Source organism: Leuresthes tenuis, unplaced genomic scaffold, assembly GCF_036924035.1.
Source record: "Leuresthes tenuis unplaced genomic scaffold, fLeuTen1.0.hap1 SCAF_17, whole genome shotgun sequence".
In the NCBI taxonomy this organism is placed as follows: Eukaryota; Metazoa; Chordata; class Actinopteri; order Atheriniformes; family Atherinopsidae; genus Leuresthes; species Leuresthes tenuis.
The window spans coordinates 33,961,179-33,979,500 of record NW_027325371.1 but is presented as its reverse complement, the minus strand read 5'-3'; the positions used below and the strand labels follow the sequence as shown (position 1 = coordinate 33,979,500).

The 18,322-nt window shown below is 42.1% G+C and overlaps 1 protein-coding gene across 7 annotated transcripts in view; it reads right to left on the bottom strand.

Moving 5' to 3' along the window:
- The window catches only part of nbr1b (NBR1 autophagy cargo receptor b), a 169,706-nt gene that overhangs the window by 104,339 nt on the left and 47,045 nt on the right, over window positions 1-18,322 (bottom strand). For all 7 annotated transcript variants that reach the window (XR_011907978.1, XR_011907979.1, XM_072368292.1 and 4 more), the window contains one exon: window positions 16,507-16,778. Coding sequence is in view for 5 of the 7 variants with exons in the window: in XM_072368292.1 (XP_072224393.1) it covers window positions 16,507-16,778 (272 nt within the window). In the remaining 2 variants the exon portion in view is untranslated. The remainder of the gene's footprint in view (window positions 1-16,506; window positions 16,779-18,322) is intronic.

Here is an 18,322-nt window from a genome sequence, read left to right as displayed (position 1 = left end):
TGCTTAAGACTTCTTTTATGAACAATACGAGGCTTAGTGCAAGGGATTTTAATGTATCTAACTGCACCAATCACACAATGATCACTCAGATCATTAGCAAAAACTGCTGTGGCAGAATATTTATGTGGCATGTTAGTTATTAAAAGATCGATAAGAGAAGATTTGCTTAGGCATTTGGGGTTAAGACGAGTGGGGCTTTCAATAATTTGAATGAGGTTAAGAGCCAGACACTGGGCCTTAAAAGGATCAGATACTTATAAAAGCCAGTCCCAATTAAAATCACCTACCAGAACAATTTCCTTGAATTTCAGTTCATGTGATCATACGAAGACCAAAACAATTTTCTCCACAGCTGAAGATGATCTGCATGAGTGCTCAGAGTCCACAGACTGGAACACACTCTGTGAGCCACATGCAGATGATATAGTCATGACTGCATGTGTGACAGACTACATTATTTTCCGTGTAAAGAGTATTATTCTCACAAGAACAATGATGTGTTTCCCAAGTATCCTGGATCGCTACCGACGAGGAGAGATCCAACACTCAGCATGCTCATCATCTGCCTCCAGCTATACACTCCCAACCTGTACCCACAGCCTCCCTGTCACACATCCACAATGACACCCGCTACCTCAGTCATGGATCTTAACACAGACTTACCATCTTAACCCCACCTCCCCTCACATTGGGACACATTTACACCACAAACACTATGTCTTTCAATATCACTGAAGAGATAATGAAAATCAAGACTTATATCAGAGACCACAATGACATTACAAACAAGTCAATGGGAAAAAGATCTGGTTTTCTCCCCAAACTCTGAATCCTAGACAAATATCTATAAAAACATTTTCTCCATGACCAACAAGAGAAAAATGTACAGCTTATACAATACCAAATTACCCAAGGGACCAACATCACTCAAAGAAAAATATTTAAAATAGGCTTCACAAACACAGACACCTGCTCACAATGAACCTTAGGTCACACAGACTATTATGTCCACACTATATGGATTTGCGAACCAGTACATCCTTATTGGAACTCAGTTACCACGGAACTGTCAAACATTCTGAAAAGAAGAATCGCTCTATCAACATCACTCTGTCACCGTCCCTCTGTTACCAATATTCTGTCACAATCCCTCTGTCACCATCCTTCTATCACCATCATTGCCAGTATCATTCTGTCACCATCATTGCCAGTATCATTCTGTCATCATCCCTCTGTCACATCCTTCTGTCACCATCATTCTGTCACCATCATTGCCAGTATCATTCTGTCATCATCCCTCTGTCACCATCCTTCTGTCACCATCATTGCAAGTATCATTCTGTCACCATCATTGCCAGTATCATTCTGTCACCATGCCTCTGTCACCATCCTTCTGTCACCATCATTCTGTCATCATCCCTCTGTCACCATCCTTCTGTAACCATCATTCTGTCATCATCCCTCTGTCACCATAATTCTGTCACCATCCTTCTGTCACCATCCTTCTGTCACCATCATTCTGTCACCATCCTTCTGTCACCATCATTCTGTCATCATCCCTCTGTCACCATCCTTCTGTAACCAACCCTCTGTCACCATCATTCTGTCATCATCCCTCTGACACCATCCTTCTGTCACCATCATTCTGTCATCATCCCTCTGTCACCATCCTTCTGTCACCATCATTCTGTCATCATCCTTCTGTCACCATAATTCTGTCACCATCCTTCTGTCACCATCCTTCTGTCACCATCATTCTGTCACCATCCCTCTGTCACCATCATTCTGTCATCATCCCTCTGTCACCATCCTTCTGTCACCATCATTCTGTCATCATCCCTCTGTCACCATAATTCTGTCACCACCCCTCTGTCACCATCCTTCTGTCACCATCATTCTGTCACCATCCTTCTGTCACCATCATTCTGTCATCATCCCTCTGTCACCATCCTTCTGTAACCAACCCTCTGTCACCATCATTCTGTCATCATCCCTCTGACACCATCCTTCTGTCACCATCATTCTGTCATCATCCCTCTGTCACCATCCCTCTGTCACCATAATTCTGTCACCACCCCTCTGTCACCATCCTTCTGTCACCATCATTCTGTCACCATCCTTCTGTCACCATCATTCTGTCATCATCCCTCTGTCACCATCCTTCTGTAACCAACCCTCTGTCACCATCATTCTGTCATCATCCCTCTGACACCATCCTTCTGTCACCATCATTCTGTCATCATCCCTCTGACACCATCCTTCTGTCACCATCATTCTGTCATCATCCCTCTGTCACCATAATTCTGTCACCACCCCTCTGTCACCATCCTTCTGTCACCATCATTCTGTCACCATCCTTCTGTCACCATCATTCTGTCATCATCCCTCTGTCACCATCCTTCTGTAACCAACCCTCTGTCACCATCATTCTGTCATCATCCCTCTGACACCATCATTCTGTCATCATCCCTCTGACACCATCCTTCTGTCACCATCATTCTGTCATCATCCCTCTGTCACCATAATTCTGTCACCACCCCTCTGTCACCATCCTTCTGTCACCATCATTCTGTCACCATCCTTCTGTCACCATCATTCTGTCATCATCCCTCTGTCACCATCCTTCTGTAACCAACCCTCTGTCACCATCATTCTGTCATCATCCCTCTGACACCATCCTTCTGTCACCATCATTCTGTCATCATCCCTCTGACACCATCCTTCTGTCACCATCATTCTGTCATCATCCCTCTGTCACCATCCTTCTGTCACCATCATTCTGTCATCATCCTTATGTCACCATAATTCTGTCACCATCCTTCTGTCACCATCATTCTGTCATCATCCTTCTGTCACCATCCTTCTGTCACCATCATTCTGTCACCATCCCTCTGTCACCATCATTCTGTCATCATCCCTCTGTCACCATCCTTCTGTCACCATCATTCTGTCATCATCCCTCTGTCACCATAATTCTGTCACCACCCCTCTGTCACCATCCTTCTGTCACCATCATTCTGTCACCATCCTTCTGTCACCATCCTTCTGTCACCATCATTCTGTCATCATCCCTCTGTCACCATAATTCTGTCACCATCCTTCTGTCACCATCATTCTGTCATCATCCCTCTGTCACCATCCTTCTGTCACCATCATTCTGTCATCATCCCTCTGTCACCATAATTCTGTCACCATCCTTCTGTCACCATCATTCTGTCATCATCCCTCTGTCACCATCCTTCTGTCACCATCATTCTGTCATCATCCCTCTGTCACCATAATTCTGTCACCATCCCTCTGTCACCATCCTTCTGTCACCATTATTCTGTCACCATCCTTCTGTCACCATAATTCTGTCACCATGCCTCTGTCACCATCCTTCTGTCACCATCATTCTGTCACCATCCTTCTGTCACCATCCTTCTGTCACCATCATTCTGTCACCATCCTTCTGTCACCATCCTTCTGTCACCATCATTCTGTCATCATCCCTCTGTCACCATAATTCTGTCACCATCCTTCTGTCACCATCATTCTGTCATCATCCCTCTGTCACCATCCTTCTGTCACCATCATTCTGTCATCATCCCTCTGTCACCATAATTCTGTCACCATCCTTCTGTCACCATCATTCTGTCATCATCCCTCTGTCACCATCCTTCTGTCACCATCATTCTGTCATCATCCCTCTGTCACCATAATTCTGTCACCATCCTTCTGTCACCATCATTCTGTCATCATCCCTCTGACACCATCCTTCTGTCACCATCATTCTGTCATCATCCCTCTGTCACCATAATTCTGTCACCACCCCTCTGTCACCATCCTTCTGTCACCATCATTCTGTCACCATCCTTCTGTCACCATAATTCTGTCACCATGCCTCTGTCACCATCCTTCTGTCACCATCATTCTGTCATCATCCCTCTGTCACCATCCTTCTGTAACCAACCCTCTGTCACCATCATTCTGTCACCATCCTTCTGTCACCATCATTCTGTCATCATCCCTCTGTCACCATCCCTCTGTCACCATAATTCTGTCACCACCCCTCTGTCACCATCCTTCTGTCACCATCATTCTGTCACCATCCTTCTGTCACCATCATTCTGTCATCATCCCTCTGTCACCATCCTTCTGTAACCAACCCTCTGTCACCATCATTCTGTCATCATCCCTCTGACACCATCCTTCTGTCACCATCATTCTGTCATCATCCCTCTGACACCATCCTTCTGTCACCATCATTCTGTCATCATCCCTCTGTCACCATCCTTCTGTCACCATCATTCTGTCATCATCCTTCTGTCACCATAATTCTGTCACCATCCCTCTGACACCATCCTTCTGTCACCATCATTCTGTCATCATCCCTCTGTCACCATCCTTCTGTCACCATCATTCTGTCATCATCCTTCTGTCACCATCATTCTGTCATCATCCCTCTGTCACCATCCTTCTGTAACCAACCCTCTGTCACCATCATTCTGTCATCATCCCTCTGACACCATCCTTCTGTCACCATCATTCTGTCATCATCCCTCTGTCACCATCCCTCTGTCACCATAATTCTGTCACCACCCCTCTGTCACCATCCTTCTGTCACCATCATTCTGTCACCATCCTTCTGTCACTATCCTTCTGTAACCAACCCTCTGTCACCATCATTCTGTCATCATCCCTCTGACACCATCCTTCTGTCACCATCATTCTGTCACCATCCCTCTGTCACCATCATTCTGTCATCATCCCTCTGTCACCATCCTTCTGTCACCATCATTCTGTCATCATCCCTCTGTCACCATAATTCTGTCACCACCCCTCTGTCACCATCCTTCTGTCACCATCATTCTGTCACCATCCTTCTGTCACCATCCTTCTGTCACCATCATTCTGTCATCATCCCTCTGTCACCATAATTCTGTCACCATCCTTCTGTCACCATCATTCTGTCATCATCCCTCTGTCACCATCCTTCTGTCACCATCATTCTGTCATCATCCCTCTGTCACCATAATTCTGTCACCATCCTTCTGTCACCATCATTCTGTCATCATCCCTCTGTCACCATCCTTCTGTCACCATCATTCTGTCACCATCCTTCTGTCACCATCATTCTGTCATCATCCCTCTGTCACCATCCTTCTGTCACCATCATTCTGTCATCATCCCTCTGTCACCATAATTCTGTCACCATCCTTCTGTCACCATCATTCTGTCATCATCCCTCTGTCACCATCCTTCTGTCACCATCATTCTGTCATCATCCCTCTGTCACCATCCTTCTGTCACCATCATTCTGTCACCATCCTTCTGTCACCATCATTCTGTCATCATCCCTCTGTCACCATCCTTCTGTAACCAACCCTCTGTCACCATCATTCTGTCATCATCCCTCTGACACCATCCTTCTGTCACCATCATTCTGTCATCATCCCTCTGACACCATCCTTCTGTCACCATCATTCTGTCATCATCCCTCTGTCACCATCCTTCTGTCACCATCATTCTGTCATCATCCTTCTGTCACCATAATTCTGTCACCATCCCTCTGACACCATCCTTCTGTCACCATCATTCTGTCATCATCCCTCTGTCACCATCCTTCTGTCACCATCATTCTGTCATCATCCTTCTGTCACCATCATTCTGTCATCATCCCTCTGTCACCATCCTTCTGTAACCAACCCTCTGTCACCATCATTCTGTCATCATCCCTCTGACACCATCCTTCTGTCACCATCATTCTGTCATCATCCCTCTGTCACCATCCCTCTGTCACCATAATTCTGTCACCACCCCTCTGTCACCATCCTTCTGTCACCATCATTCTGTCACCATCCTTCTGTCACTATCCTTCTGTAACCAACCCTCTGTCACCATCATTCTGTCATCATCCCTCTGACACCATCCTTCTGTCACCATCATTCTGTCACCATCCCTCTGTCACCATCATTCTGTCATCATCCCTCTGTCACCATCCTTCTGTCACCATCATTCTGTCATCATCCCTCTGTCACCATAATTCTGTCACCACCCCTCTGTCACCATCCTTCTGTCACCATCATTCTGTCACCATCCTTCTGTCACCATCCTTCTGTCACCATCATTCTGTCATCATCCCTCTGTCACCATAATTCTGTCACCATCCTTCTGTCACCATCATTCTGTCATCATCCCTCTGTCACCATCCTTCTGTCACCATCATTCTGTCATCATCCCTCTGTCACCATAATTCTGTCACCATCCTTCTGTCACCATCATTCTGTCATCATCCCTCTGTCACCATCCTTCTGTCACCATCATTCTGTCACCATCCTTCTGTCACCATCATTCTGTCATCATCCCTCTGTCACCATCCTTCTGTCACCATCATTCTGTCATCATCCCTCTGTCACCATAATTCTGTCACCATCCTTCTGTCACCATCATTCTGTCATCATCCCTCTGTCACCATCCTTCTGTCACCATCATTCTGTCATCATCCCTCTGTCACCATAATTCTGTCACCATCCCTCTGTCACCATCCTTCTGTCACCATTATTCTGTCACCATCCTTCTGTCACCATAATTCTGTCACCATGCCTCTGTCACCATCCTTCTGTCACCATCCTTCTGTCATCATCCCTCTGTCACCATCATTCTGTCACCATCATTGCCAGTATCATTCTGTCATCATCCCTCTGTCACCATCCTTCTGTCACCATCATTGCCAGTATCATTCTGTCACCATCATTGCCAGTATCATTCTGTCATCATCCCTCTGTCACCATCCTTCTGTCACCATCATTGCCAGTATCATTCTGTCACCATCATTGCCAGTATCATTCTGTCACCATGCCTCTGTCACCATCCTTCTGTCACCATCATTCTGTCATCATCCCTCTGTCACCATCCTTCTGTAACCAACCCTCTGTCACCATCATTCTGTCATCATCCCTCTGACACCATCCTTCTGTCACCATCATTCTGTCATCATCCCTCTGTCACCATCCTTCTGTCACCATCATTCTGTCATCATCCCTCTGTCACCATCATTCTGTCACCATCCTTCTGTCACCATCATTCTGTCATCATCCCTCTGTCACCATAATTCTGTCACCATCCTTCTGTCACCATCCTTCTGTCACCATCATTCTGTCACCATCCTTCTGTCACCATCATTCTGTCATCATCCCTCTGTCACCATCCTTCTGTCACCATCATTCTGTCATCATCCCTCTGTCACCATCCTTCTGTCACCATCATTCTGTCACCATCCTTCTGTCACCATCATTCTGTCATCATCCCTCTGTCACCATAATTCTGTCACCATCCTTCTGTCACCATCCTTCTGTCACCATCATTCTGTCACCATCCTTCTGTCACCATCATTCTGTCATCATCCCTCTGTCACCATCCTTCTGTCACCATCATTCTGTCATCATCCCTCTGTCACCATAATTCTGTCACCACCCCTCTGTCACCATCCTTCTGTCACCATCATTCTGTCACCATCCTTCTGTCACTATCCCTCTTTCAACACCCTTCTGTCACCATCATTGCCAGTATCATTCTGTCACCATGCCTCTGTAACCAACCCTCTGTCACCATGCCTCTATCATCATCCCTCTGACACCATCATTCTGTCACCATCCTTCTTTCAACATCCTTCTGTCACCATCATTGCCAGTATCATTCTGTCACCATCCTTCTGTCACCATAATTCTGTCACCATGCCTCTGTCACCATCCTTCTGTCACCATCATTCTGTCACCATCCTTCTGTCACTATCCCTCTTTCAACATCCTTCTGTCACCATCATTCTGTCACCATCATTGCCAGTATCATTCTGTCACCATGCCTCTGTAACCAACCCTCGGTCACCATGCCTCTATCATCATCCCTCTGACACCATCATTCTGTCACCATCCTTCTTTCAACATCCTTCTGTCACCATCCTTCTGTCCCCATCATTCTGTCACCATCATTGCCAGTATCATTCTGTCACCATCCTTCTGTCACCATAATTCTGTCACCATGCCTCTGTCACCATCATTCTGTCACCATCCTTCTGTCACTATCCCTCTTTCAACATCCTTCTGTCACCATCATTCTGTCACCATCATTGCCAGTATCATTCTGTCACCATGCCTCTGTAACCAACCCTCGGTCACCATGCCTCTATCAACATCCCTCTGACACCATCATTCTGTCACCATCCCTCTTTCAACATCCTTCTGTCACCATCCTTCTGTCCCCATCATTCTGTCACTATCCCCCTTTCAACATCCTTCTGTCCCCATCATTGCCAGTATCATTCTGTCACCATGCCTCTGTAACCAACCCTCTGTCACCATCATTATGTCACCATCCCTCTTTCAACATCCTTCTGTCACCATCCTTCTATCACCATCATTCTGTCACCATCACTTTCACTCTGTCATCAACAACACTGGAAATTCAAAAAAATCACTTCCCATCTATCACTGGAAAAATTTAATATTGGAATATATTTCAAGATAAAAAATGAATCCGCCTTCAATAACATCTGAACTCCATTTCTGATATCCTTCAATTTAAAATAAGCAAAACTTTGCGAAGCCACACATATTCCTACGTTCCCACAAATAAACCTGAAATTGTTATTATTGTCACCATCATTATTATTAAAATTATGTTATTATTATTCATTTATTTTTCCACTTTATTTAACTATTATTATTAGAATTATTATTATTTCTATTATTATTATTGTTATTATCACTGACAATTGACTAAGCGGGTTTTTTTTTAAATATTTTAATATATTGCTTATTTCTATTTATCAAAGTGATAACCTACAGCATTTGTCATTAATTAATTTGTTGTTTGTTTTTTTTACTTATCATCATCATCTTTATTTTCATTTATGTATTTTTGTTATTAGTTTCATATTATAACTAAACAAATATTTTGTACACTGCACTATGGATATAAACTACAGGTTGTTTTCTCTTACCATTGTTAATATTATTATGAAATCTCCACATATCCACTACCAGCACAGTGTTAATGTTCATCTTTACCTGATGTCTTTTATACTTTTTTTGCCTTTATGTTTAATAAAAAAAACTACTTTTTTCATCTGAAAATTACATAATTCAAGCAAAAAATTTAAAAAGAGAAACCAATAAAATGTTAAGCAAAATAATTATTTTCCGGCGCTGCAGAATACAGCAACACATTTAAAGGAGTAGTTGAAAAGTGGTCGAGTGGATCTAAGGACTCGCTTCAAATCTCTGGTCAGTTTGATGCAACTGCCGTAAATAAAGTTATTCATCCTGCAATAGCAGCTGATTCACAAATGCTAATGCAGCCTGCATCCACAGCCTGCATCTTTCAAAGGTCATGAACCTTTGCAACATGTATTTAATTGTAATGGTCAAGAGAGACCACAAGGTCAACGTGTAAATGCCTTGAATGTGAATGTTGGGCCTGAAGATGAGGATCAAAATAATATGTTGGGCATTATGAGAAAGCAAAATTAAATAACTATGCTTCTGACACAACAAAAACGCCTTTCATTTTTACGAAAAAAAGATATTCCAATCTTCAATGGCAATCCATTGGAATACTGTGTATTTCTGAATGGTTATTTAAAAAGAGTTGAAAGAAACACTGTTTCTTTTATTTAGTGACTGATGACTACTTTAAAGAGTAAGCCAGTGGCCATCCAAAAAAGGCTTGTTTAGAGTTGTCAGCACCTTGATCCTCAGAGAGTATATGTTAAAGCAAAAAATATTATTTTGAGAGCAGTTTGGAAATTAACAGAAAATTGCAAATGCATATATGAAAATAGCTCTTATGGGCTCTCATTAAACAGAAGATGTAAAGGGGCTTCAAGATTATAACATTTTTCTAAGAGGCTGTTTTAATGTGAAAAAAGAAAAACAATATCTCCATGAGTTAGAGATGCCAGCAAATATGTTGACAGTCATCAAGAAATTTCCTTACAAACACAGTGACAAGTGCCAGACAACCCCTAACCAGCATGTGAGCTGCAGAGAAGCAAAACCAGAGAGTAAAATGTATTGACATTGTCGATTTCAGAGAGACTAGTAAGAAATCTGACTGACCCCGTGTTTGGGGGCGTTCAGGTAGAGGAGGAGGAGTTGCAGCTATCTTCAGATCAGGGTTACAAATCAGTCCTAGACCCAAGGTTAGTTTTAGCTCTTTTGAATTTTTTATTCTGAGTTTTTATCCCAGTTAGTGCTGAGTACAGATAAAGTCATTGTAGTGGGTGACTTTAATATTCATGTAGATGTTGAAAATGACAGCCTAAATATTAACTTTAATTCTATATTAGACTCTATTGGATTTTCTCAAAGTGTTCACAGACCTACTCACTGCCTTAATCACACCCTTGACCTTGTGCTGACTTATGGCATTGAGAGTGAACAGTTAACAGTGTTCCCTCATGACCCTGTCTTATCTGACCATTTTTCGATAGCTTTCAAGTTTATATTACTTGACTATACAGCTTCTGAGAAGAATTTTACATATAGAAGGTGTCTATCAGAGAATGCTGTAACCAGATTTAAAGAGTTGATTTCATCATCCTTTTCTTCACTGCCATGTGCTGATATGACAGAGGACGGCTACCTAAATTTTACTCCAGTAGAACTTGACTCTCTTGTCTCTATTACAGAGATGTTATTGGGATTAAAGGAACTGCATTAGACTGGTTTAGGCTAGTTTAGATATTAGGCTGGTTTAAGTCATATTTGTCTGACAGATTCCAGTTTGTTCTTGTAAATGTCGAATCTTCCTCACACGCCAGAGTAAGTCATGGAGTTCCTCAGGGTTCTGTGCTTGGATCGATTCTTTTTGCTTTATACATGCTTCCATTAGGTAACATTATCAGACAGCATGGCTTACATTTCCATTGCTATGCTGATGATACTCAGCTGTACTTATCTATGAAACCAGATGAAACCAATAGGTTGGTCAGACTACAAGCCTGTCTTAAAGACATAAAGACCTGGATGAGTCAGAACTGTCTGCTTTTAAATTCAGACAAAACTGAAGTTGCTCTCTTTGGACCTGAGCGCCTTAGGGAGAAATTATCTAGTTATATAGTTACTCTAGATGGTATTTCCTTGGCTTCTAGTTCTACAGTGAGGAACCTTGGAGTTATTTTTGACCAGAATTTATCATTTGACGCACATATAAAACTGGTTTCTAGGACTGCCTTCTTTCACCTTCGTAATATTGCTAAAATCAGGAACATCCTGTCTCAGGGTGATGCAGAGAAACTAGTTCATGCATTTGTTACTTCAAGATTGGACTACTGTAATTCCTTATTATTGGGCTGTCCCACATATTCTCTGAAAAGCCTCCAGCTGATCCAAAATGCTGCACCCAGAGTTCTGATGAGAACTAACAGGAGAGATCATGCTTCTCCAGTTTTAGCTTCTCTTCATTGGCTCCCTGTTAAATTCAGAATAGAATTTAAGATTCTTCTCCTCACATATAAAGCTCTTAATGACCAAGTTCCATCATATCTTAAAGATCCCATAGTTGGATATTTTCCCAACAGAGCACTGTGCTCTCAGACTGCAGGTTTACTTGTGGTTCCCAGAGTTTCTAAAAGTAGAATGGGAGGTAGAGCCTTCAGTTATCAGGCCCCTCTCTTGTGGAACAAGCTGCCAGTAAATGTCCGGGAAGCAGACACCCTTTCAACCTTTAAGATTAGGCTTAAAACTTTCCTTTTTGATAAAGCTTATAGTTAGGGATGGCTCAGGCGATTCTGAAACATCCCATAGTTAAGCTGCTATAGGCCTTGACTGCTGGGAGTCATACTTTCCCTTACTTTGCTCACCCCCTCCTCTTTAATTTCTCAAATGATATTATGTTCATTTGGCATTGTTATTGTCATTAATTTGTGTTTCTCTTTTTCAACAGGTATCCTTTGAATGGTGTTATGGTGTTTGTTGTCCCCTCTTTTCTGTCTTCTCAAACCCCAGCTGGCTGAGGAAGATGGCCACCCTTCCTGGTTCTGGTTCTGCCAGAGGTTTCTTCCTGGTTCTGGTTCTGCCAGAGGTTTCTTCCTGTTAAAAGGGAATTGTTCCTTTACACAGTCGCCACTGGCACGCTCAGGACGGGAGAGTTGACCAAAGAGAAATTTCAACGCAATCTCTTGGTTTCTTTAGCTAGGAAATTGTTTTTGAATTGGCTCTGTATGAATGAGTTGGATTTATTTTGAAATTAAATAATTGGATTTGATTGGATAATGATTGGATTATAATTACAATGAATTGAATTCCAATTGGCTTGAATTGGACTATATTATTTAATTGCCTTGAGATGACATTTGTTGTAAGTTGGCGCTATATAAATAAAAGAAAAAATAATTGAATTGAATTCAGGATACTTTATTAATAAACAAAGACAAATATCACAGTGTCACTCTGGATCAAAGGGAACACGTTTTGTAAGGGAAATAAATCTACCATGCAAGGAAAGGAACATGTTGAAACTGCCATGAAGATGTGTTTTTGTTGGATGGAGGATACACATTGGACTTATAGAATAGAATAGAAAAATACTTTGTTCATCCCACAGTGGGGGGAATTCAAAATTAGTCAAGTAGCTCAAAATGAATTAAATATTTACAGTGACTGTATGTTAGCATAATGATAATAGTAAATCGATAAATAAATTAGAGAAGAACATGTCACCAGTCACTGTTAAAAAGCCTTATGGCTATGGGGACAAAGGACTTCCTGAACCTCTCAGTCCTGCAGCACAGTGAGATGAGCCTCTTACTGCAGCTGCTCTTCTGTCCTGCCAAGATGCTGTGGAGAGGATGTTTATTGCTCTCCAAAACAGAATATTATGTCCTCCTTATCGGTTGCTCCACCACAGCACTGAGAGGGTCCAGCCTTCTGCTTACTACAGAACTGGCCTTTTTCACCAGTTTGTCCAGGCGCCTACAGTTTTTGTCTGTAGTGCCACTCCCCCAGCAGACAGCATAGAACAGTGCACTCTCAATGACAGTGTGATAAAACATGCACAACATGTCACTGCAGACATTGAAGGTCCTGAGCCATCTCAGGAGGAAGAGATGGCTCTGGCCCCTTCTGTACACTGCTTCTATGTTGGCAGACAACTCCAGTTTATTATCCAGCACCACCCTCAGGTGTTTCCAGGTCTGAACAGTCTCCATCTCCTCTCCATCAATGCAGACTGACTGTTATGGAGTATTAGATCTCCTGAAGTCCATCACCAGCTGTTTGGTCTTGGTAGTGTTCAGAAGCAAACTCTTCTTTTTGGTCCAGCCATAGAAGGACTCCACAAGGTCCCTGTACTCCTTCTCCTGTCCACCGCGCACACATGCCACAACGGACGTATCATCAGAATACTTCTGTATGTGGCAGGACGCAGAGGACTCCGATGTGTACAAGGTGATAAGAAAAAGAGCCAAAACAGTACCCTGCGGAGCCCCAGTACTGTATTCCAGTGTGTGCATTTTGTCTGCAATTGGAGGAAAGGGTCCACAAAGAGGAAATTAAATTCTTAAAGGAGAATAGTATCCATTTTGGCTGTCTGTGTATTAGAGTAATCAGTAAAGATTGCAAAAAAAAAGAAAGAAATGCACCTAAAATGTGGTCTCAAACATCCAACTATACTGGCAATTATTTAAAAAGAAATAGGTAATGACTGAGGCCAATAAGAGGAGAACTCAAATGTAAAACTTTACCACACTGAAGCCTAACGTGTCTAGAAGCCTAATGGGCTGGAGATCAGGATTGTAAACTTCCTATAGTTCAAGTGCAAGTTATGGCCAAGAAGGGTAACAAGATTGTTTCTGCTTATGTCTTCTTGGATCAAGGAAGTACAGCGGTATCAGCACAGAAGGCATGATTCACAAGTTTGGCCTAATAGGCAAGATAACCCTAAAGAGGGATGATGGTCAGCCAGAGTTAAAAGTCAATAGGCTGTCAGTTGTGAATTTGGATGGACTTTGGCAGAAATTCAAGGTAGACCTCCCTGAATGCAGCATGGAGGAACTCCCAGGAATCATTCAATAAAGTTCAGCATTATTTCTATGTTGATGACTGTTTGGTGTTTGTGGCTTCAGAAGAGGAAGCAGTGTCTCTTCATCATGAACTTGTTTTCCTTTGCTCTAAAGGTGATTTTCAGTTGACAAAGTGGATAAGCAACAAATTAGCTGTTTTGGCCGCAATACCTAAAAACCATAGAGCTAAAGACATGAAAAGGCTGGAGAGCAAATATAATTTACATGCAGAGAGTGTGTTTGGTGTGGACTGGTGTATTCAGTCTGACAGCTTTCTGTTTAAGATTACAATTAAGAATAAGCCACGCACAAGAAAAGAAACTCTGTAAGCTCCATCTATAGTCCCTTTCGAATCTTGAGCCCAGCAGTGTTAATTGTAAAGAAAATCGTAAGGGATCATATCATTCCTGAATCAGTTACCAAGGAATGGACAAGTTGGTTGCAACAACTCCATCTTGTTGAGGATTTCAGAATCATGAGGAGTGTGAAATCATTGGACTAACCACTGCACGGTTGATAATTTTTGTGACGCAAGTGAGGATGGCTATGGGACAGTGACTTATCTGGTGACACAAAATGCACATTCATAAGTAAACAGTGCCTTTATAATATCTTGTGGAGAGGAGAACTGCATATGCATCTTCAGGATTCAGTGTTTTGGACAGTGCACATGTGCTAAAATACATTAGAACTGAGATTTTCAGCATTTAAGTCTTTGTTGCTGAAAGTAAATAATCCTGCTGATGTGGCTTCCAGAGGCTTAAAAGTGGATGCTTTATAAAGGCCTCGTTTTCTGCTTCAGACTGATTGTGAATTGCCTAAAAATCCTGATTTTATCAACTTTTATCACACGATCTCAAGGTCAAAAAAGCTATAGTTGTGACCGTTTTCCAGGCCAGAGAAGAGATTGAACCTGTGACTCATGTGTTGCATTATGTTTCTTCTAGGAGTCATCTCAGAAGGTCTGTTGCTTGGATCTTGAGGTTTAAGGCTTGGCTTTTGTCTTGTTGCGAGAAGAGAATAAAACAGAGTATGGCTCTTGCAAAATCATCTACAAATAGAACAACAAAGACCAGCTCAGAGTGATGACATGAATATTTTCAAGATTGGGTTTGAACATGGCTATTTATCATTGCAGGAGCTGAAGACAGCTGAGCTGTAAAGTTCTGCCAAAGAAAGTGAGGTGAGAAAATCTCACCTCAGGTGAATCAGGTTGGAAAAGAATAAAAATGTGACGGGTTGTTGTCACATTTTTAGGCTTTGCCCACAGATGGAAGACGGTGTCAGACATAGATGGTGCCATCTATGTCTGTGGAGTCTAAACATCCCATGATATTGGCTAAGGATTTCCATATCTCAGACTTACTTATCTGGCATATTCATCAAGCGGTAGGACATGGTGGTCATAACCACATGCTATCCAAACTGCAAGAGAATTACTGGATCGCTGATACTAGTACAGCCATACAGAAAATACTGTCAAAGTGATCTGTCGAAGAATTTATTCTCAACCAATGTTCTAACAGATGTGTTTAAGTGGATTATTTTAGGTGCATTGAAATGAGAAGTAGAAGGACTATTGTGGTTGTATTAGTTTTGGAATGCGGTAGTAACATGGACTGCCACTTTTAGCCTTTAGATTGCTGTGATTATCTTTACTTTGTTAATTCATCATTTTCAGCACACTGTGTTAAGTTGATTTTTTGTAAATAAAGCACTAAAACATATTTTTGGATCCTTGCAATTTTTCTATCAGTACCTCAGATGTAGGAAAGGCCCTTCTTCAGCATCTAAGTGAGTTTTAGTTTCTTAGACCCCCTGTATCTTTTGGATACAGGGGGTCCTTCCTGCCAGCTGCAATAACTGTTCATAATGAAAACTTATGTGAATGTTAATAAGTAAAAAAAAAAAGAAGATGACATAAAATGCAGTGCAGAAATACCCCCTTGCATGGCAGCAACATATTCAATTTACTTGCATGTATTTACTGTGCACTCTATTTTTAATGTACTTGGTTTTAAAATGTGCAGGTTTTTAATGAACAGTAAAATTTGGTCTTTCAATAAAGACAGTGAATATTTTGATTAAGTACTAAAGATAAACATGCACAACAGACAGAAAACAGACTTGGAGGTTGGCATTTAGTGGTGTTTCCTGACTAAGTACCACCTACAGTGCGATGTTGAAAGTATTCAGTGTCCGCACCAACAAGTCCACAGACTAAAGTCCATTATTCTGTCCTTCGTGTGGTTCACAGCATAATGCTGCCCACAGGAGAGTACTCCACCTTCCTGCCAGTGGAGATTTGTGAGGGCTTTGCCCAGTTAGCCGTCTTCTTTATACAGTGTGCATGGAAGCGTTCCAATCTATACATGATAAAAGTGTTTTCCCTTTTGTACTATATCTCATACAAGGCGACTTGCAATTAGGCTGCTGGAAAAAAAAACAAAAAAAAAACACCATACCTGCACTGGTAGCCACCTCCAGTGGTCAGCCCTCTGCAGGAGGAACAGGGTGGAGTGGAGCAGGTTGGAGCTCCAGGAAGGGTAGACGAAGACACCTCAGTAACCCGCTGAGTCTCTGTCTCTCTTAATGCTTCCCCTCTACCTCCTGTGACTACCCCCCCTCCTCCTCCTCCTCCTCCTCCTTCTCCTCCTAAGGGCTTGTGGATGCAGCACTGCCCTGAGAACTCCCGGCATATCTTCTCGACTGCCTCACGAACCACCTGATCCTTAAACTGGGGAGATGAAGAGGAGAAAGGGATGTTTTTGGTGAGTTAACATTTGCAGCAGAAAAGTCTCATGGATCCAAGTTTTCATTGATGAAACAGAAAGAGACCTAGCTGCTACAGGCTGATGCGGTAAGACATATTGCGTCACTTCCTGTAGCCTTGTTTGTGTTCTGTGAAACTTCTTGCTCCTCTTAGATTAATAATCACTGAATTTCTTTTTATTCTAAAAGCAGAAGATGAGGCAGAGCCTTCAGTTATCAGGCCCCTCTGTGAAAGCCAGTACAATGTGAAGGAAGCAGACAGCCTCTGTAACATTAATGGGGACATCCATCCATCCATCCATTTTCTATACCGTCAATCCGTTAATCGGGTAGCGGGTGGGCTGGAGCCTATCCCAGCAGTCATTAAAGGGGACATATTATGCCAAAATCACTTTTCCAGCTCTTCTACACTAATATATTTGAATTCAATGTGCGTACAAACAACAACAACTGCGTCCATTTCATGTGTGCTGCTGCGGCAACTGTCCCTCTAGTCTGGGCGCCGCATTCAGATTCTGCCCCCATCCTACATAGGAAGGGGTAAAGGGGAGTGGAATCTAAACTGGCCCTTATTCTGAGTTTCTCTCTGAATTCTCAGAGTTTTTATCCCAGTTAGTGCTGAGTACAGATAAAGTCATTGTAGTGGGTGACTTTAATATTCATGTAGATGTTGAAAATGACAGCCTAAATATTAACTTTAATTCTATATTAGACTCTATTGGATTTTCTCAAAGTGTTCACAGACCTACTCACTGCCTTAATCACACCCTTGACCTTGTGCTGACTTATGGCATTGAGAGTGAACAGTTAACAGTGTTCCCTCATAACCCTGTCTTGTCTGACCATTTTTTAATAACTTTTGAATTTACATTACTTGACTACACGGTTTCTGAGAAGAATTCTACATATAGAAGGTGTCTGTCAGAGAATGCTGTAACCAGATTTAAAGAGTTGATTTCATCATCCTTTTCTTCACTGCCATGTGCTGATATGACAGAGGACGGCTACCTAAATTTTACTCCAGTAGAACTTGACTCTCTTGTTGACAGCACTATAGCTTCAATGCGTACAACACTGGACAATGTTGCCCCTCTGAAAAGGAAGGTAATCAGTCAGAAGAGGTTGGCTCCTTGGTATAATTCACAGCTGCGTGCGTTAAAGCAGACTGCAAGAAAGCTGGAGAGACAGTGGCGTTCCTCTAATTTAGAAGAGTCTCAATTAGTCTGGAAAGATAGTTTAATAACGTATAAGAAAGCACTTCGTAAAGCTAGAACTGCTTATTATTCATTATTGATAGAAGAGAATAAGAATAATCCCAGGTTTCTTTTCAGCACTGTTGCCAGGCTGACAAAGAGTCCGAGCTCTGTTGAGCCACGTATTCCTTTAACTCTCAGCAGTGATGATTTCATGAGATTCTTCATCAATAAAATTGTTTCTATCAGAGAGAAGATTAATGGAATCCTTCCCATTATTATCACTGATGTATCATCAAGTAGAGCAGCTTTAGAA